Here is a 21,228-nt window from a genome sequence, read left to right on the forward strand (position 1 = left end):
GGAGTTGAAATTGTTTTTTTTTTCATAGAGAGGATTTTGGCTTTTCATTTGGCTATCAGGAGGAAAAGCTAATTTTTTTTTTTTTGGGCTCTTTTTTGGGCTCTCCAATATATGCCCTAAGCTTCATTGAGCATACGGTACGTGATGATGAAAAACTGAAACGCAGTTAGAACGCACTCACAAGCACAACTGTGTGTATAGTTGGATGGCTTTGTATGTAGGTTTAGGAATTTCAACAGATATGAGGTAACATTCATGCTTGCTGTTGCAAAATTTGCCAAAGTGACAAGTCCTGTAGGTACTGAGCATGAGAGATAGTGCAATAAAGAAGCTAAAATGTACTTGAAATCCCACAGAAAATGTTCAATCTCCTCCCGCTTTGGGTCTACGTGGTTAATTGCAGATGATTGGGCTATGCCTGAAGATATCACGGGGGTGAAATGTTTCCTCTCAGGATATTGGCAAAAACTTTAGATTCGACATTTTTGGACATGATACCAAAATTCAGTGATCAGTCCAATGATATGTACACTCGTGTAGTAATATCTGACCATTTGCGTCCTTGAAAACAAAAATTGACCTCTCACAGTTTTGGAAATCAAATCCCCGTCTAAAGACACTGGGTTCTAGCAGCATGTGAAAGGGGTGAGATTGAGACGCGTGAGATGGATCTAGGTTCAAAGAACTTTGCACGAAAAGGAATAATCATTTTGGAAAGTTTATTCCGACATGATGTGCTGAAAATTCCTTCTAAAGTTGGTTCTAAATGTGCCTATCTTAGGGCATCACGAGCCGCTCAAAGTTGCTCTTTTTTTGCCCTTGTCTTGTATCGATTTTCTCACAGATCTTTTCAACTTTTCTTTCAAAGGAGGAGAGCCGAAAGTGAGAAAATGAGCTAATAGGTAACGATCATGAACGTATACTTTTGTTCTTGTAGCGCCTTGCTTAAACAAAGTTACTATCCAGTGCCATTTGCTCTCCTGCGAGGTTGGATTTTGGGAGCTTTCTTAGTTTGATTTATATATGGATACACATGCCCTTGTTGAGAATCCAAATCAGGGCTGTAAATTTATTATCTCATAAGCATCACCAAGTCTAGGATCTCTCCAATATTAGACTTCAAGATAATGCATACCCTAAAGCCATTTTCTGCCATGCTTACCAGTTCAATGTTTTCCCTTGCTGATGACCATGGTTTCTCTACGTTTTTTCTTAAATTTATTGGATCAATAATCACAAGCTAAGCCTCACTTTGTTATTGCTGTCTGATGTATGCAAGCAAAGGGTTGCTGCAGTGGTAGCTGCATGATTTTTTGTCTTGGCATTAATTGTTGGCTCCACTTTGCTTTTTGTAATGCTTCTAAAAAATCCCATCATTAACAAGGACGCTACGAAGACAGATTTGAACTGTGATCTTCACCTTAACAAGATAAGATCCTGCTTTAGTGACCGATTAAGACACCCCCTAACAAATTCTTAAGATAGGAAAATCTTAAATACTGTTAGATTCTCTTGTTTAATTACTGATTGAAGACAAAATGAGTAAAGAAACTTGTTTTTAGACTTAAACAGTGTAATTGCCTGATTGGTGCTTGCGGGTCTCTCTCTTCATGGGACCAAGATCATTCAACAAAAAAGCTCAGGGCCTATTTTCTTTCAGACCATGTGGCTCCGTATGAGCTCCTATACACTTGAACTACTTTCAACTTTTCTCATGGCTGGATGTGGTACTAATCACATTCCAAATACGGCCCAATGAGACGAGGGAGGGAAGGAGAGATCAGCAGGTGACGGTTGCTTTCCTCACCTCTCTTTCTATTGGGTGGTATCACGAATTTAGGGAGAAAGTATAGGCTATGGATGCACCATGCACAAGGAAAGTAAAAGTATGGCTTGCGTGTGAGGTATCCGAAGCTTTCAAGAGAGCCCACTTCTGAAACAGAATTCATTCTGCCTTGGCCTTTTTACAGATGGAGCCTTACTGATAATCGAAGACACGCACCTCTTGGCTGCTAATTCGGTCAAAATCGTTTGTTCTGCAATGCCAGGGTTATTGTTTCAGAATTCAGACGGATACGTGTGGTATCATTTACTCGGTTTTCGTTTTGTCATAACATAGACAAGAAAACACGATTGTTTTGAACATTTTTATTGAAAAAGAGCAATGATCACAATTTTTGAAAATCACTTCGTTTGACTTTGATAAATCTTGACAACTTGTTGTTTTTTGAAATCTGAAAAACAAAAAACAAACAAGTTTCCTAGTTTCGTTTTCAAATTTAGTTTCTGAAAGTAGAAAATGGAGAATATAGCAAACGTATATAATTATCAAAGCAGTGCCCTTTTCCTTTTTGCCTCAATAAAGGAAATGCATTTATTGCTGGATACAGTTTTGTAAGCTTCTCCAGCACTATCCTATAATCCTAATGTCACTCATTATTTTTTTCCCCTTTTCTAATTTCCCCCATTGAAAAGCTTATTTAGATAATCACGTACAAGGGCATGCTTTAGCCATTCCATAGATGACACGGAAAAGAGCATTCTTTTAGCATTTTCGGTTTCCCTTGGAATGTATCGTCATGAAGCTAAAAGCTATGAAGAAGGAGCACATGGCAGAGTAGTAGGCCCGTGAGAGATCATGTATATTTGTTCCAAAACCTAAGTGGGTGATGGATGATATGTGCTGAGGTAATTGGGGTACAAGATGGGGTTAGAGAGTGTCAACTATTTTGGATGCTTTATAATGTTTCCTTTTTAATTTTGATGATCCAGAGTCATGTGAAATGGAACATGTCGTTTGCTTGGAAGGAATAATGGTGCTCTCTCTCTTCTTCCAAGAGGTAAACAGAGCAATTATTTCCTACTCATTTGTGGGATGTCCATAGTGCATATCTTCATTTAGTTTATCACTCAACTCGTCTTTATAACCCCACCCGCTTTGACTCCTCTTTTGACCCCATGCCCTCGGCGGCCATTGCCGACTTCCTTTGGTATTGATCTGTAAGTTTAGCCATGTCGAAGGGGGTTGGTTAAATACTAATTACATTAAAGGTAGTGGAGCCTACGCGAAGCAGGGATTGAGTTGACTGAAAAAGACATCAAATCTCTGTCAAAATTTGAAGGGAAAAAAAGAGAAGAGGATCCATTAAATGGGATTTTAATTGGTTGCTGAGAGCGAAGGGAAGGACAGCATATACAATGTGCATTTGCTCCTTAATAATTCACTCCTAGTGTTCATCCAAGGGCAAATCCACTGACATTGGTCCTACTGCACCCTTGCTCTCCTATAATTTTATGTTTTATTTAGCGTGCACTGTCCCAGTCACAAGAGAGATAGCGTACTTTTCTAAGTAGGCAACATGGGACCCTTACTTCCTAATCTGAATCCTACCTCACAGGAACATCTCAGTAGTTGGAATGTAATTTTCAGGAATTTTAAAGGTGGTGCATGGAACTAGCATCCAACTATTTTTTCTTCGTAACAGTATCCAACTTTCTTTCAGAGAGATTGTTGGTCTTAAATCCTTTATCGATCACCAGATTCACCACCAAATAAAGTTACAAAGTTCCTGCCTAATATCTTAGCAGAATATATATCCTTTTTTTTTCGGTGGCTTATATACAGATACTCTTCTCCACCTTCATAGATGCTCATATTTCTCTCAAGTTCCTCCAATTGGCTATAAATATTGACCAAAAAAGAAAGAAACAGCCACGCTTTAGCTACCATTTTGTGTTGTAGAGATCTAAAGTCAACCTGTGTAAGGAGGCTATTAATTAAGAGCCAGAGACAAGAGTTGCCCCAGTTGAGTTGAGAGACATTTATGGTAAGTCTGTCAAATGCTGCTTGCTTCTGACCCTGGGAAATCATGCATATCCACTAGCCAAGAGCCATGACAGATGGGAACTAGGATTTAATTTGAAGTTATCGTCTCTATCAAGACCTAACTTGCATTTGAAGTTAATGTCTATACCAACTCCTAACCATTTAATTAATTAATTAATTGAAACCCTTATGTCGGATCATTAACATTCAATAAGGATATACTCCTTCCATTCAATGATGATGATCATGAAATATGTTTGAACATCAAGTCAACAGCCATTATTGGGTCTGAAATGCACGTGCATCCATCTACGCTAGGCCTATCCATCATAACATGTAAGTATTTTGTATGTAACGGGACCCCAACTTCAATTTTGTGTTTGATAACGTGGTGTAATTATTATTGTTATTGCAAAAACACATTTTATCCATTATTTTTCAATGGTTTTTATACAAAGATATATACAGAACATAAATTTGATATATGTATATATATATTTAAAAAATCTAAATGTATTTTAAAAAACAATTTAAAGTGCAACCTTTGACCACGGAAAGCATCACCCTCTGTTCTTTATCAGATGGCAGTGAATGCACAAGGGATACTAGTTCTGTGGGACGCTACCACTAGTATATAAATACATTAATTTGTAGGGGAAAACAGAGGGGGGGCAGCTTTTGCTTTTTAAAAAGTTGGCTGCTTTTGGGATAATTTATAGGGACTGTGGAGACAAAGTGATTGTATTAGAATCAATAAAGCAAAACCCAACTGGGGTAGTAGGGTAATTCAAAGTAAAAAAAATGAAAGAAAAGAAAAGCAAATGTGAGGAATAATTCACGCAACAAAGATCTCGCGAGGGGCAAATCACTACATCACAAATCTCTAAGTTCAATCCCCTCGAGACTGTAATTTTTTCTCTTATAATAATTAAAGCAAAGGTAAGAGAAGAAGAGTGGGATTTTGATACCTTAATATTTTAAGAAAATGGCCAAGTACTTGAGGGAATGTTGGATTCCCACAGGTCACACAGTAGAAGCTTAGCAAACCAAAGCAAATCCCAACACTTTGTCCACTTTCATTGTCACTTATCACTAATATGTTCTAATTATAAGATGTTACAATGCTTAACAGTTAACACTTCACTTGCTTTTTCCACAATTTTTATAAAACAGAAGAGAGAAATTCTATTATCAATGATATTATCTAGACATGGTTAGCGCAGCTTGTTGCCTTTATATTCTTTTCTTATACTTTGCTGAACCAGTGGCAGGCATGTTACTCCTCTTTTACTTTTAGAGTCTTAGTCTTACCAAAACCTCTGGTTTTCTTGACTCTTTGTCTCTCAGAGATAAGGTGTGAGATAGTGCAATTATAGGACAGCATGACCAGTTGTAGTACTAGTGCCTGGTTCGTATGCAATACCAAGACAAAACAAAGACTACTTCAACACTGTTTTTGTTGAATCTAACAACCAGCCCTTTAATAGCCTCCCAGAAGCTGGTTTTGGTAATTAGCAACCTTTGATTCAATGGTGGCAAGGAAAAAGAATGCTCTTTTCTGTTGTGTGGGTTTGTTAATCTGCTTATGGAATACTGCGTATGGAGAGCTAACAGCTACAGGTGTTAACTTTGAAGGTAACGGGAGTTTTGCTCAGCAATGGAGAATTAAACATGTCTTTTAAATTTTTTTGAAAAGTTAAGAGCTTGAAGTAATCTCTACCTTTTCTTTTCTGTTATTTTTCTCCTCTCAGTGGAGGCTTTGATGGGCATTAAAGCTTCATTGCACGATCCTCATGATGTTCTTAAATGGGATGAACATTCTGTGGATCCATGCAGCTGGATCATGGTCACTTGTTCTACTGATGGTTTTGTCACTACACTGTAAGTAATACTAAATTAATGACTAACCAAGACACTCAGAGAAGCTGAATACACAAGCAAATAATTTGAAAGCAAGCACCCCATTTAATGAGAGTTGAAGTGTGAAAAATCATTTGTAGTTAAAAAGTGGTTTTGTTGCAGAGGAGCTCCAAGCCAAAGTTTATCTGGCACTCTTTCACCATCCATTGGAAACTTGACAAATCTCCAGTCTCTGTGAGTATTCAGTTAATATTCAGGAAGTGTGATTTTATACTTTCATTTTTTTGGTTGTTTAAAAACCTTGACAATATGGTGTTTTGCAGGCTTCTACAGGATAACAATATTTCAGGACATATACCCGCCGAGCTTGGCAAGCTCCCAAAGCTTAAAACAATTGATCTTTCCAGTAACAACTTCAGTGGTCAAATTCCTAGTACTCTCTCTAATCTTAATAGCCTCCATTACCTGTAAGTAAAAAGTGTACATAGACACCAATATTTATTTCTGTTCTTTCATAACAATTTTAAAATCAGGCGGTGATTATTTTTAAAAGTTTCTTAAGAGTCTGATCCTGACAAAGTGGAATTTGGATCAGGAGACTGAACAATAACAGTCTTAATGGAGCAATTCCTGCCTCTTTGGCTAACATGACTCAACTTACCTTTCTGTAATTCTCTTCAGACCCTTATCCTTGTGCTATTGTTAACTATAATTTTATCTTAGTAAAATCCATATGATTTGCGTGGATTTTGTTCAATGTTCCAGGGACTTGTCTTACAATAATTTGAATACTCCTGTACCACCTGTTCATGCTAAAACATTCAAGTACGTCAATCCTAAAACCTATTTGTCCTTCTATATTTCATTTTCCCCTCATGAAAACAGAAAAAAAAACTATAATCTCTTTTCCATAAATTAATTAGTTGATGTTGCTTTTTTTTATTGACATAGCATTGTAGGAAATACTCTGATATGCGGAACTGAGCAAGGCTGTGCTGGAACCACACCAGTTCCGCAATCTTTGGCTGTGCATAATTCACAAAGTAATTGTCTTTCCCGCCTGTTGCAAAGTTACCTACTTAATTCCAAGTTTGAATTTATTCCGTTCTAAAAGTTGTTGATGTGCTTCCCTTTTGCTTTTTTTTTTTTTTTTTGCAATTATTTTGCTTTTGACTTTAATTTGAAGCTCGTGATTTTTTTTATCCTTTGTAGGCTATAAAATACTTTTGAGATTGTGTTACTTTCATTTTGTGTTTCGAATTACAAATCTTAATTTCTATATTATTCTCTGTAAATTATCTCATCTTTAAATCATTCTCAAAAGTCTTTCTTTGTTTCTTAAGATTCTCAGCCTTCTGGAAATAGCAAGAGCCACAAAATTGCCCTGGCCTTCGGTTCAAGCCTAGGCTGCATCTGCCTGTTGGTTCTTGGATTTGGCTTCATTCTTTGGTGGAGACAAAGACACAACCAGCAAATATTCTTTGATATTAATGGTTAGTAAGGCATAAATTGACTTGAAAATTATAAAGCATTAGCAAAATTAAGCGGTTGTTAGCAACAGATACGTGTTTTTTAACATTTTTCTCTTTCCAAAAATACCAGAACAGCATCATGAAGAACTCAACCTAGGAAACTTGAGGAGGTTTCAATTCAAAGAACTTCAGATTGCAACAAGCAACTTCAGCAGCAAGAACTTGATAGGAAAAGGTGGTTTTGGGAATGTCTACAAAGGGCATCTCCAAGATGGAACTGTTGTAGCAGTGAAAAGGCTCAAAGATGGAAATGCCATAGGCGGTGAGATCCAATTCCAGACTGAAGTTGAGATGATCAGCCTAGCAGTGCATCGAAATCTCCTTCGTCTCTATGGATTATGCATGACAACAACTGAAAGGCTATTGGTTTATCCTTACATGTCCAATGGGAGCGTTGCTACTCGTCTTAAGGGTAATGCATCCATCAAGATAGCCCCACAACTTGTGAGTCACCGAAATATAATTGACCATTCTTTAATCATGATGTAAACATTGTGCCTATCATTTCTCTTGCAGCGAAACCTGTCCTGGATTGGGGTACAAGGAAAAGAGTTGCCTTAGGAGCAGGAAGAGGTTTATTATACTTGCACGAGCAATGTGATCCCAAGATAATTCACAGGGATGTGAAGGCTGCAAATATATTACTTGATGATTATTGTGAGGCTGTTGTAGGAGACTTTGGGTTGGCAAAGCTGTTGGATCACCAGGACTCGCATGTGACAACAGCTGTGAGGGGCACTGTGGGGCACATAGCCCCTGAGTATCTATCAACAGGCCAGTCCTCTGAGAAAACAGATGTTTTTGGATTTGGAATACTTTTGCTAGAATTGATATCTGGCTTAAGAGCTCTGGAATTTGGGAAGTCAACAAACCAGAAAGGAGCATTGCTTGACTGGGTAAGCTAAACAAACACGCTTTACTTTTTAGATACAGTTCGGACAAATTCAAGTCCCATTTCTCAACCATCACTAAATTTATGATCTTAATTACAGGTGAAGAAGATTCATCAGGAAAAGAAGCTCGAGTTGTTAGTTGACAAGGATCTGAAAAACAACTACGATCCAATTGAGCTTGACGAAACAGTTCAAGTAGCTCTATTATGTACCCAAAACCTTCCAAGTCATAGACCTAAAATGTCAGAAGTGGTTCGGATGTTAGAAGGAGACGGGCTTGCCGAAAAATGGGAAGCTTCTCAGAGAGCTGAAGCAACTAGAACAAGAACCATCGAGTTCTCCTCTTCGGAAAGATATTCTGACCTGACTGATGATTCATCGTTGCTTGTCCAAGCAATGGAGCTCTCTGGACCCAGGTGACATGATTTTCAAACAGATAGCGTTTACGAACTTTCAAAAGGATGCGATACAGTGTGTGAAAACAAGCTTCGTGTATATTTACCACGTATTGGAGCTCTCAAGCTGTGTTAAACTTTCTGACTGTACAGAACCGGGATCTGTAAAAATGACATAGTTGAGGGTTTTATGTTTTTGTTTGTCTTGCTGGTCGAGTGAAGATTTTTTTGGCTGTGTTTTGCTGGGGTTCACTTTAATGATAACCTTCGAATAAAGTTTGTTCCTCCTGAACTAAAATATTACCCTTCGAGCTCAGAAGAGAGATTTATCTTGGTCAGTACATGAGAATTATGATTGCTTCTGAAAGTTAGTAGTTTATGGGGATGAAATTCATGGTCCGACGGGTGGCTAGAAAGACAGTTTGTCTCGCAGGGTGATCTTTCATCAAACGGTTGCGGGGCCAGCCCCCACTTCAGCTACAGGAAATTTCTTGGCATCAAAATTCGAAGATGAGTACTTCCAATGATGGACATAGCCAATTGAATTATAAGAACTCATGTGATGTAGAGGATCAGAGAATAAACAAAGTTTCTGAATGGTAAATAACAAGTGAGGAGGGTACCAATACCATTACCATGCAAAGCATATTCCTGAAACATTTATAAGAAATCCCAAAAAACAGAGTTTTTATCAAGTACTTCATAAAAAGAAAAGATAAGGACATGAATCTCTATCATTCTTCACTCTTCTTTGAGCTCGAGAAATCAAAGTTTATTATGCAGCACCCATGAAGGGGCAAGATAAAAGACCCAACAAGATTTTGTGCACCACGTATTCTTGTACACTTGAATGATGTTATTATTTCACAAATATCCACAAGAAAAGCAGCTTTTCATGGAATACACAGCCTTTCATCGGGTAAATATAATTTCAGCTTCAGCAGAAGCCCTTCGAAACCTGACCAACTGAATCAGCATATTCAATCTCCCATCCATGACATATACACAAGGTGTGATTGACATTGTCTCAAGCACTGGGGAATTCGCAAGCAAAAATTTCATAAATTCCATTTCATGTGGCACACCAGACATATCTGTCATCTTTACAACTTTAAGTTGTTTAAATGTGCAATCTTTAGGGCACTCTTTCGCCCAAAATTCCAAATTCGGTGCTTCTACAGAAGCCACAGCGGTTGATGAGCCCTACATAAAAACCATAGATGAAAAAACAAAAAGTTTGCACCAGTCTTGAGTGAATTAATGTAAAATGCAATGCGCAAGTATATTATAATTTCACCAAAAATCACAAAAGAAGATCCCAACATGTGCAACAAAACTTACCGAGATCCGAAGTTCCTTCAAATTAGGAGAGTTCATGATCAAGCGAAGAACAACACGTATCTCTTTCATATCTTCAAAACTAACTTGATACAATTCAATTATTTTTAGGTGGCTGTATGTAATAGCAAGACTTCCTGGATAATCACCTATGCTCAAATACTAACACCAAAAGAACAGAATCAAATTAAGGAAAAAGGAAAAAAAGGATGACAATAAGAGTTACATAAGGACATAATTTTGCACTTTATAATCTAGATCCCTCATGGTTCATTTACCAAAACATAGGAGCAAAGACAAACTACATTGTAAATTCATGCACCAAATAAGAATATGACACGGTGTTACCTTTGTGAAGTAGATGTGCCCAGCAAGCCTCTCAAGACGAGGTACACCCCCAAGAAACTTGATAAAATTGCACTTTGAACTTTGCTCAAAGCATTCAGCCATTTCGTCATTCATATACATAGCAACAGACATGGCAACTAAAAGTGGGGTATTTTCAAGACAAATATCAGTAAATTCACCTTCCAAGCACAGGTACTTGAGATTTGGAGCACGGATATTAAGAGCTAAGCTATCAAAATAAGACAATGCAAGACTTTCCAGAAGTGGGCAACCAGAAATCAGACTTTCAATTGCCTCAGGAGCAACCAAAACTTGATGAAGACTAAGGCTCCTCAAACACAAGAATCCTTTAAAAGTAGGAGGTGGATCAAATTCACATCGGAAAAGCTCCAAACAGGTCAACTTTTTACAATTGAAAAGACATGATGGCACCCTAAACCACTCGCCTTCTCCTAATTCAAGCACCAACTCTTTAATATCACTCCTTGAGAGGAAAAGTATCCACTGATCAATATCCGGGCAGCATTGCAAATATGAAGTAGAGAGCTGGAACTTGTGAATAGGTCCTTGGTGAAGAAAGAGTGCCCGAGTGATGAAGTTGACCATGCAGTTCTCAACCACTGGTCTATCACTGCACATCCTGATACATTTGTCATCGAAAACAAGGTGAGTAAGTGTAGTCCATCGATACCTCCATTTACTTGACAAGATGCTTGTTCTCACAGCATCTCTTATTGGTAATCGAGTGAGGATGCTTTCCAGAATGCTCTGAGGCAGATCACTTATCAGATCCGGATCCTCAACATCTCCCATTTGCACCTATCAGCTTAAAGAACAAACAAAACAATGCAAGCCCAACTCTTATAATCAAACGGATGTAACAACCAAACATTAAAAAAATAAAAGAAAGTTAAAGAAAGTCATGATCTTTCCCTCAAATTGGATAAAAACTAAAAAGAAATGGCACCGATTCAAGATAGAAACTTTCGTCATTTGGGACTCCACAAAAATGAAACCCACCACTAAACTGAGCCTATAAATGGACTGGTAATTGACCTGATTAAAAAAAAAAACAATTTCCCTTCTGTTTCCTTCGCAACCAAACACAAAAGGGCAAACGGAAACAGAACAAAAAGTAAACCAAATTTGACAACTGGGTCAGGCAACGAACCACAATCAATCTTATCATCAGCAATCTATTTCAATTATAAAATTGAGCAAATTAGACCAATGAGTGTCAATTATGATGATTGAAAAAAGATTTAGCAAAAACAAATTCGTGACAGAAGAGATCCAAAATGATTCATGCAACAAAGGTTAGAGAGAGCACAAAACTCAGAGTCAGTGCAGAAGGATAAGAAGATGAGGTTAAAGGGGGTAAAAAATAAGAGTAGAGATTTACTTACATAAATAAGAACTATAAGAGTGCTGAAGTGGTAGTTGAGACTTCGAGTTCGAGGGAAGAATTGCTGTCTTTCCTAGTGTTGTTGTTTTGGTTCTGGTGAGTGGTCGTGCCATTTCTTACGCTTTATTTTTAGTAAATTATTCTTTAATCCCTCTATTTTAAAACGAGTATATTAACTAGTCCTTCACGTTAATTAACTTATAAGTTAATCCTTGTTAACCGTTGTCTTGTTAACATGTCTATTTGTGCAATCCTCCCCCACTGTGTTGTTGTTTCTATATATATATATATATATATATATATATATATAAAATATATGATACTTTTGGGGAAATGACAATGGTGAAGGAGCGCTATCCTACTTATGGGGAAATGACAGAGGCTAGCAATTGAAGCCCTGAAATTATATTTTCAAAAACATTAAGGACTAAGTCACAATATCGTTTAGGATACAAGGACTAAAGAACAATCACTTTACTTTTGGAGGGACGCACCGCACGTAGAGTGTGTTATTAATGATTCGAACACGGCTGAAACTAATTTCTTAAAAATTTGAAAAAATATTTTTTAATATTTTTATATTATTTTAATATACTGACATTACAAATAATAATAAAATATTATTTTAATATATTTTTAAATAAAAATTATTTTAAATGGAAACTGATATCGTTATTCCAAATACTTTTTGGATGTCGTGATCAGAAACGACATGTCATTGATGGTTGAGATAAGTGAAATGTCGTCTCCTTTATGCGTATGATAGACATGTGGCTTACGTACCTAAAGAAGACTATCTTTCGAAGTTAGGTTAACCAGACATGAAGAGGAAGTTTTAGTTATTGGTGTTAATGGACTAGAACTATAACCTTAACGTATATTCATGGAGACTTTATTTTCGTAGAAGAAAAAAGGTTGTTCGGAGATAATTGGCTGAAAGTATCATTGAACAAAGGCTGGTTAAGGTTTCCCAATTCATGTCTCCGTTGGCTTGAAAACCAACTCAATGTTCACAGCATTTCGCAATGGTAACACACACACATGGGTATATTTTGTGCTAGACGGGTTGGAAGATGACGGACCTGAAGGAAGTTCTTTAATCCAGAAAAGAAGAATTCTGTAGAAGAAGCCAGATTACATCCAACATTATACAATCATCATCATAAACATAATAGATGAGCAAGACATTGCTCTTTGGTCTGTCGCGATATCATCTTCATAGTAAATACTTCGACAACGCACAATAGTTGAGAGAAGAACAGCATGATATCTGGCAGCTAGATAAGACAACATAGCAAAATACTGCCTTCATAAGACGAGTAAAAGATCATTATCTTCAGCTAAGGATCACAGTTTACGACTTCTGCCTCTGATACATGCACGTTGAGATTGAATCACCTCTTTCAAAATCTCAGGTGCTCGTCTATCATTTGTTCTCAGAGATGAACTGGTATTGGTTTGACTAATAATAACTTGATGAAGTCTAATTCAGGCGTTGTGCCACTGATACAACGAATGTCAACTTCTGTAAGTTGTCGAAGAGAAATATCAGACAACTGCTGCTGGGGTGTGCCTCCAAATAGATAACGAAACAAACTCAATATAGATGCAAAACAAAAGAACATATCCACAAGTCTGTGCACAAATCCACTGTATATGATGCATATTATGACACTCCTCAATCCAAAGTCTACTCAAGTACGGTGAGCTGCTAATCAAACAAAAAAGAACAGATACCTCCGCCATCCCTCCAAAACATAAATTTGGCAACTCGAGGACTTTTAGGAGTTCAGCTGATGTTGGAAGCGTCTTTGGTACATCATGTGCAAGTGGTAGCTTGAAGCAAACAGAAAAACGAAGTTATCCAAAACTTGGTGCGCTATACATATGCAGCTTGACAAATAATGACCGAGAAATAACTTGCTTTCCGTACGTTGCAATCTGTGTGAATTTTTTCCACCAAAGTTAGAGAGGCAAATACCTCAATTATATTGGAGGTCTCCATGAGCTCAAAATTTTCCTCTCTATTTCCAAATGATCCAATGGATACTACTGCAAGGAGTGGCATATTCTTAAAGCATATAGCTTTGAAAAACCGTCAAAGTAAATGGTTTTGAGATTAGGAGCTTCTATTTGGATACAACGAAACTCTGTTCGGCTAAACAATAACAACTCTTTGAGCAACGAGCACTTGAAGACAAAAGTTTCAAAACAAATCAGCTTTAAGTGGGTTATTTTTTTAAGCAAATTGGTTTGAAAACACCCGCTCTCAAAGCAGATCTCCTGGAGAAGAGGAGCCTCGATATTTGGAGACCCTGAGATTCTGTTCGGCTTGACAAGTGCAACTCTTCGAGTACTAAGCACTTGGATATAAAAGTTTCAAAGAAAATCAATTGCTAAATCAACTTCTACTAATTCCAGAGTAAGCGCAGACTACTAAATCCTTTAAAGAAACATGGAGGGTTGAACACACAATAGCATAGATTTAGCAGCATCAATTGATTGAAGACATGATAAAATTCAGGAATGTATCTTGGTCGGCCACCCCGCCGAAAGAATCTCAATGCAGCTTCTCAATGTAATACAGGAAAGAGTATAATTTTTATTGGTTCAAAGTGAATCAGTAGAACTTGACAAAAAGTCAACATTATACTACTTCAAGAAGGAGAGGTGTTCTTTGCTAATGCGTTGACATGCAAAAGAATCATCGAATATCAGTTGCCCGCTGATGCCTCCATTTTCTTGACAAGATACTCGTCCTCACTGCTACGTTTATTGGTATAAGCTTGAGAATCTTCTTTTTGATATTGACTAGTAGTTAGCTGATGTAAAACTATGTTTTGGTAAATCAGATTCAAACCCAAATCCAAACTCAAACTCAAATCTAGGTCAAATCCAAGAACTCAATCTAACCTATATATTTAAAAAAAATTAATGACTAATGGGCGCCGTCAATCTAACTATAAAAACAATGTCTTTTTAGTTATTAAACTATAATAAAATAACAACTTTATTCATCAAAGCAACAATTTCAAAGTTTGTGTGCAGGGCTTCGGCTTTGATGTTGATTTTTTTTATTACCAAGTAGAGTGAATATAATTTAATCTTTTACTAAATATTAAATATTAGTTAAATAAAAATTATTGTTCACTCATGCAATATAGACGGAAACTCAAGCGAGTTGCCCATGCAGTTCAATTGGTGTCTCCTAACTTAAAAATAAAACAATTCATGTTATTGTATTTAGATTTGTGATCTATTCGTGATACCATGGTAATTTTATTGAATAAAAATTAAATAAAATTATAAAATTTAATTATCAAACAACTTAGTATTAAAATATAAAATCTAAAAATATAATAAAAAAAATAAAAAAAAATGAAAATGACCATTTTCTGTGTTCAAAATGACAATCTAGCAGTCCTGCCTACGTCTTCAAATCAGCTAAGCCCATTTTGCCATAAGCGACATGCCTCCTGCGCCGAGTAGAACTGCAACAAATGACCATGCCTGAAGCCTCATACTGTCTTGAAGTTTAGGCCCCATGAAGTCAGCAGCTAAGAGGTCCACCAGTGCCATGTAATTCAGTAATCCAGCAGATGATGCATTCAGTAATCCCACAACAATTAGAGCTGTTGGGCTGCTCTCACTGTACACATTTGACAAACCAATTCCTAGTACAATTCCAAATGGGGTTGTTGTAGAGAAGAAGAACACCAGGATTGCTTTTATCTTCATTCCATATTCAGCCTGATCACATAAATGCAATTCTTAGAGAAGTGTTCTCCTACTAGTACCAGAACATTACCATAAGCGGGGTCAAAAATTTAGACGATTTGTGAATATAAATACCTGTAATATGCATCCTCCAAGACCCATTCCTTCAAAGAGTTGATGGAAGCAGAGAGCAGCGATGAGCGGCCTGATTGTGCACGGATTGTTAGAGGCACCCATTGATAAACCAATTACAACTGAGTGCACTACAATGCCGATCTCCAAAACCTGCACATGCACATGATGTAAAATCATCGTCAAAAAAAAAATAAACGAAAGAGAAAATTGCATTGCATTGCATTGTAGTCAATTTAAGATAGTGTTGGGCTCTGCGTTAGCTTCTGCTTTTTTTATCAATCGTAATAGCATGATGTTTGGTTATTTTCAGCAACTGTGTTTTGACCATGGGACCCACGAAAATTTGGCATTTCACCTGCGGTTTTGGCAAGCAATTTTTTCCTGCTTTTCTTACACTGTTCATGTTAATTGCACTGTTCAATGAACAGTGCAATTAACATGAACAGTGTACATCGGTACACTGTTCATGTGAACAGTGCAAGAAATTGCACTGTTCACTTAAAAATAGTGAACAGTGCAATTTCTTGCACTGTTCACTTGCACTGAATTTTTTTTTTTTAGTGTTTTTTTTAGTGTGTGATAATTTTTTTAATATTTTTTTAAAATTAGTTTAGACTGAATTTTATACCTGATAATATTTTATCTAATTTTATTATACGCTAAAATAATTATGGAAACTGTAATTCTTATCAGATGTATTTCGTACATAATGGAATTGTAGATGCTTTCATGGAATAATAAAAAATATTTTATATTAAGTATGATTTATTTTATGATGTAATAGCAATAGTTAAATTCATAATATTTAAATTAAAAATTATCAATATTAATATATATTTTTTAAAATTATTTTATAACCTCAATTTTAAAAGCATTTTTAACCAAACACATTAAACTACTTTTTCTTCAACCTCAATTTCAACCACAGTTTTAACCAAACATCTATTTTTTCAAACCAACCTCAACTAAAAGAACTTTTTATAAAACAACATTTTTCAAACCACAACCACAACAGCTACCGCAATACCAAACACACTCTAAGTCTCTGCACAAGCTCATAATATCTTCGAGAAAAAAGAACTCTAATCAGCTATGCTTGTGCAAATGAGAGATCTGAAGTAGGCACCAAATTTTCTCGATATTTTCACTCAATTAATCCTCAAATAAATCGATAACAAAAATCAAATTTACATAACCTAATCATTAATAAAATGATTTACGTGACTACAGTAAGGATTCATACCTGAGCCACAACACGATTCCTCAACAACATTGAATCCTTGTCGTTAGCCCCGCCATTAAATCCATGGCAATGTCCAACATGTGCACCACCATTTTCAACATTCCCTAACCCTCTCTCCCCATTGTTCACTTTCTCACCGTCTACCCCACCACCCTTCCTATCAAAACCGTGCTTCTTGTAGTAACTCATCGCGAAAGAATCGATCATGAGAGTGAGTAAAGCTGACAGCATGGCAACAAAAGTGGTAAAAGGAAACTTCTTCCAAGGATTTATCGGCAAACAATCAGACATCAAGTCGTTAAAAGAGTCCGGTAACACGTGCATGTACCCCGTCGCAAGGATAACACCTGAAGCAAATGCCTTTATCACTACAAATAAATCTCTATCGGGCATGAGTGCAGGGATCGCACGTGAAAACAATGGTAGACACACCCCAATCATACTAGCAACCAAGATTGAAAAGATGGCAATTAGCTTTAGCTGTAAGGATTTGGCCTTGTCGTGGCATCCTCCTGTCGAAGCGGAATCACATTGTTGTTGTGCCGATGTTGATGTTGGCAATGTGAATGAGAGGATCAAGATTAGAGAAATGGTGATTGCATTGATTTCTGTGAAGGATGCCATGCTGATGTTATGAGATTTAAGTAAGTGAGCTAAGGTGTGATATTTAAGGAAGTGTTTTTAGGGATTCAAAGTTCAAACCCTCGATTTTAATTATCAAATGACGCAAGTGCCCTTGACTTTATGGCACAGTAGCTGGGCTTATAGCAGGGACATTATGGGTGATATTGGGTATAGAGTTGGGTATATTTGAAAGAGGGAGGAAATTGTGGCTGGCGCGTGCCTGATTGTGGTCCAACTAGGTCGCGCCTTCCATTTTTCTTAGTCAAATCCCTCCAACTCATCCTTCTTTAGCTGACGTGGCTTGTTGTTAATTTCCAAAAATACCTAGCTGGCCTAATTTTTAACATTATGATCACAACAAAAACAACTGAATTGTCTTGAAGACACCAATAACAAATTTATTATACACTGCAGAAAATCTGCTCTCTCCCCCCCCGGATCCCCCCCCCCCCTTCAAGCTGCCTTATACATAGAAGGTTTTGTTATACAGGGAGTCTAACTCATTCCCTAAAAATCAGCATCTAGTATCTATGATAAGATAATCGTTATAGTATATATTAAGAGTCCTAAATTGTATATATTCCTAATAAAGAAGAATTAGCAATGTTACAAAATAGTTTTGGATGCAGAGAATCATAACAGAGTTGAATTGGTGAAAGCACCTTTTGCCGTTCTTAAGTCTCCTGGCAACTCTATCAGCAGAGGCTCGCAAAAGTGCTTCTTTGGGGCTTGAAACCAGATCCTCATCTAAGCTGAGCTTTGTCTTCTAGTCATCTGGCAAAGCCTACAGAATGATCAGATCAGGACCACTTTTGCAGGAGAAGTCATCATGATAGGTGTTGGATATTCACGTACCATGAAGTCATCATGATAGGTGTTGGATATTCACGTACCATGACCTCATTTACAAGCCTTTCTAGTTGAATCTGTTCTATATAGGTACGTGGAGTGTGCGAACCTTCCAAACCGTTAGTGTATGATCTTTCAATTGTGGTTTCATCAACGGTATCATTTCACCAGGAGTTCCATCAACGGATGCTGCTTGAGTTTTTATTCCTTTTTTTGAGTTTTACACAATGAAAAGGGTTTTCAAAATTGAGTTTGTGTTTTTCCCTTTCTAATGATTTTAAATGGTTCTTGACATTTGTTCAGTTTTAAGTTAAATTTAATATGAATGTGTCAAAGCAAGATTGCTGCTAATTTTGGGGTGAAGTGGGAGATAGTGACCAGTCAAGTGGATGGAAGAAGAGGAGAGGTGGGGATATTTGGTTTTAGATGTAGGAGGATGGAGAAGAGTTGTTCGGTGAAGATGATTCCAAGCAAGGATGATGAAAAACCAGTCAAGGAGAATACAGAGTACTGTACAAAAGGTCAGGTCATATAGAGAAGAGCTAAGGCTGAAGGAGTGTTAGGTACACTTTCTCATTTTTATAATAATACAAAGATACTAGAAAGTATGATAACTAAAAAATTGGAGTGGATCTTAACCTGTATCCTGTTCGTGTGCTAGACTTGAAATCATAGATTGGAACCTCAGCTGGTTTCCCTGCCTTTAAATCATGAACATTCTTGAGCAACGTGTCATAGTCCGTCAAGCGTGGGTCTGTTGCAAAATAGCATTAGAACCAATAGCATACACTGATACACATGCATGATTTTATCATAACTTCAAAATATTAGAAAATAACGATTCAAACTTTTGAAAACTGTGGTTACATCTTGCCATTTCAGCTTTCCACATCACAGGAAGCAAATATAAACTCACTACTCAGCAGAGACAGCTGAAGTTTTAGTTAAATTTATAGCTGTACAAGATAGTCTGTCCGCGGCCATGTCTAGATTCTTTTACATGTGTCTCATGCTGCAAGGAAACTCATCCACGCATTCAAGTGGCAACAAGAAGGTAGAAAATGAGTGGAACTTCAGAAAGACAACTAAGACTTGCAATGCACGCATAAGAACTGTAATCATGATCTCATTATTGAACTAGCATGGGCTGAAAACTGCTATGGCCAAACTTAAGCGCAGTTATTTACCAAATTCTACCTATGAAATAAAAATCTTCCAGTACATACTTTGAAAGAGAAGCGGCAGTGAAACTCCAAGTTATTTGACATAGTGGCACTAAAAATATTCCTGTCTTTTTCAGATATAGATTATAGTTCAAAGCATGTTCTGTGACAACCTAAATAAGCAGTGAACCATCTCTCACGTAGCATCCACATCTCCACACCCCATAAGACAAGAGAAGTGCTCTTCATATCAGTAACACCATTTTGTGAAGTACTCTTCACAACCCAGTTTGTCTCAAGTTACTCAAAATTCACATTTCATAAACCACATCTACACCTAACGAGTTTATATCAGCAGCCAAATCTCGAAGCCACATTAAGTATGTTCTAGGTTCAAATGGCATGGCTTTGAGAATGTAAAGGTATTAGAGCAGCTAGATATGATTTGAGACTACAGCTAAGATTCACTGAACTGCAGAACATATTAGAGATGCCGTTGGCTAATGGTGTAACAACACAGAGAGCTTAAAAAATATGTGCACAGACACCGAAACTTCCATAAAAATTCACCACCTTTTAGCACAACTGATATATAACATTTCCAGAAACCAATAGAACATGTTCTAAAACTAAAATCAGTTGTGAATTACGACAAATTCAGGAGCAAGGTCATGGAGGAAAGTGATAGACAGTTGCAAATGTCAATAAACCTGCAACAGCGGAAAAAATCAAGAAAAAGTGCATTCCAGAACTCTAAATCCATTGAAATCTCCCTTAGTTCATGCACCTTTAAAAAACTGATGACATAAAAAGTCTCTGTTGACCCACTGAAGCATCACAGATGCTGGAGCAAACCAGATGGAATCTAATAGAACCAAAGGTAAGGCGTTGAGTTAGGGGTATAAAGGGCTCTATATCATTGACACATGATCAAGAAGGATGATGTAATGTTGGCACGAAGAAGATAATGGGATGATAAAGATAAATAAATGATAAGGGACAGGACTCAAATTTCAAAAGAGAAAGGGAAGGCAAGTTCCGAGAAAATTGGGGAAAATAGAACTAATTAGCATAACCAACTAACAAGTTTGTCACTGTAATGTCCACAAAGACAGACTTTATGTCACTCCTTTGTGATCTTATCATATTATGATGCAACAGTGAGTCCAACAAAGCAAGGCTTCACTCACAGGAGTACATGGGAAATAAGCCTGGTGGCAGCAGGGCCCGAATTTAATGGGTTCTGCTTAAAACTCTGAGCTTATTGCTGCTATTGGGTCATGCTATCAGCAATACCTAGCAGCAGCGGATCCTACCAGCAGCGGATCCTAATGAAAGCATGGCTCATCGCCGCTGGCACCAAGCCCATAATTATTAGGTCTGGTGACAGAGTCAGACCCAATAAACTAAAGTTTTGACAAAAAGACTCAACAACTGGATATTCATTTGGGCCCAACGCCCCTGGATCATGCTTTACAGAAGAATTCAACAGCGTTGAGTCCTAGTTGTCAAAATGACCCTGCAACTGAGTAACGATATGGGCTTAGTATCATTGGGCTAGACAGAAGGATCCAACAGTGATGGGTGATGCTAGTATTTATAAATTGTTTTTTAATAAATTTTATGTCCTCCTAGCAGTTAGGGCTGGTAACAGGGCTATCATTACTGGATTCTAGTAGCAACAAGGTCTAATTTTAATGGGTTCACTCGTAGCTCTGGGCCCACTGCTTTTGGTTCATGGTAAATGCATAGCACAACTTTAGTAAGCCCTGCTTGAGCTGGGCCCAACTTTAGTTTTCAATATAATCTTAAAGAATGCACGATTGTTAAGCTTTTCTGCACCAATAGGACCGAGTCCCTATCCTCAAAATTGGTTTCTTAAAAACCTTTTACATAGTTA

At 37.2% G+C, this 21,228-nt stretch overlaps 3 protein-coding genes across 4 annotated transcripts; 1 reads left to right on the top strand and 2 right to left on the bottom strand.

Moving 5' to 3' along the window:
- Positions 1-4,795: 4,795 nt before the first annotated feature.
- Positions 4,796-8,804, top strand: LOC7466941 (protein NSP-INTERACTING KINASE 2). Its single transcript, XM_024610289.2, has 11 exons — positions 4,796-5,461; positions 5,578-5,707; positions 5,849-5,920; positions 6,010-6,153; positions 6,282-6,353; positions 6,452-6,511; positions 6,638-6,729; positions 7,030-7,179; positions 7,289-7,630; positions 7,735-8,114; positions 8,211-8,804. Exons 1-11 carry the CDS (start codon positions 5,356-5,358, stop codon positions 8,529-8,531), a joined length of 1,869 nt encoding a protein of 622 aa, XP_024466057.1. The 5' UTR covers positions 4,796-5,355; the 3' UTR covers positions 8,532-8,804.
- Positions 8,805-9,137: 333 nt separating this feature from the next.
- On the bottom strand, positions 9,138-11,756 carry LOC7489391 (F-box/FBD/LRR-repeat protein At1g13570). 2 transcript variants are annotated; one of them, XM_002315944.4, is made up of 4 exons: positions 11,599-11,756; positions 10,193-11,018; positions 9,848-10,006; positions 9,138-9,709 (listed from the first exon to the last, which is right to left on the bottom strand). In XM_002315944.4, the coding sequence occupies exons 2-4, from the start codon at positions 11,003-11,005 to the stop codon at positions 9,419-9,421; spliced, it is 1,263 nt and encodes a 420-aa protein (XP_002315980.1). In that variant the 5' UTR covers positions 11,006-11,018; positions 11,599-11,756; the 3' UTR covers positions 9,138-9,418. The 2 variants fall into 2 exon arrangements, with proteins under 2 accessions (XP_002315980.1, XP_024466058.1); XM_024610290.2 differs by having other exon boundaries at positions 10,193-11,011; positions 11,599-11,728.
- Positions 11,757-14,854: 3,098 nt separating this feature from the next.
- LOC7466942 (fe(2+) transport protein 1) lies at positions 14,855-17,688 on the bottom strand. The gene is made up of 3 exons (XM_002315945.4): positions 16,693-17,688; positions 15,450-15,599; positions 14,855-15,347 (listed from the first exon to the last, which is right to left on the bottom strand). Exons 1-3 carry the CDS (start codon positions 17,314-17,316, stop codon positions 15,042-15,044), a joined length of 1,080 nt encoding a protein of 359 aa, XP_002315981.4. The 5' UTR covers positions 17,317-17,688; the 3' UTR covers positions 14,855-15,041.
- Positions 17,689-21,228: the final 3,540 nt, after the last annotated feature.

The sequence above is a fragment of the Populus trichocarpa genome, chromosome 10 (genome assembly GCF_000002775.5).
Source record: "Populus trichocarpa isolate Nisqually-1 chromosome 10, P.trichocarpa_v4.1, whole genome shotgun sequence".
Lineage (NCBI taxonomy): Eukaryota > Viridiplantae > Streptophyta > Magnoliopsida > Malpighiales > Salicaceae > Populus > Populus trichocarpa.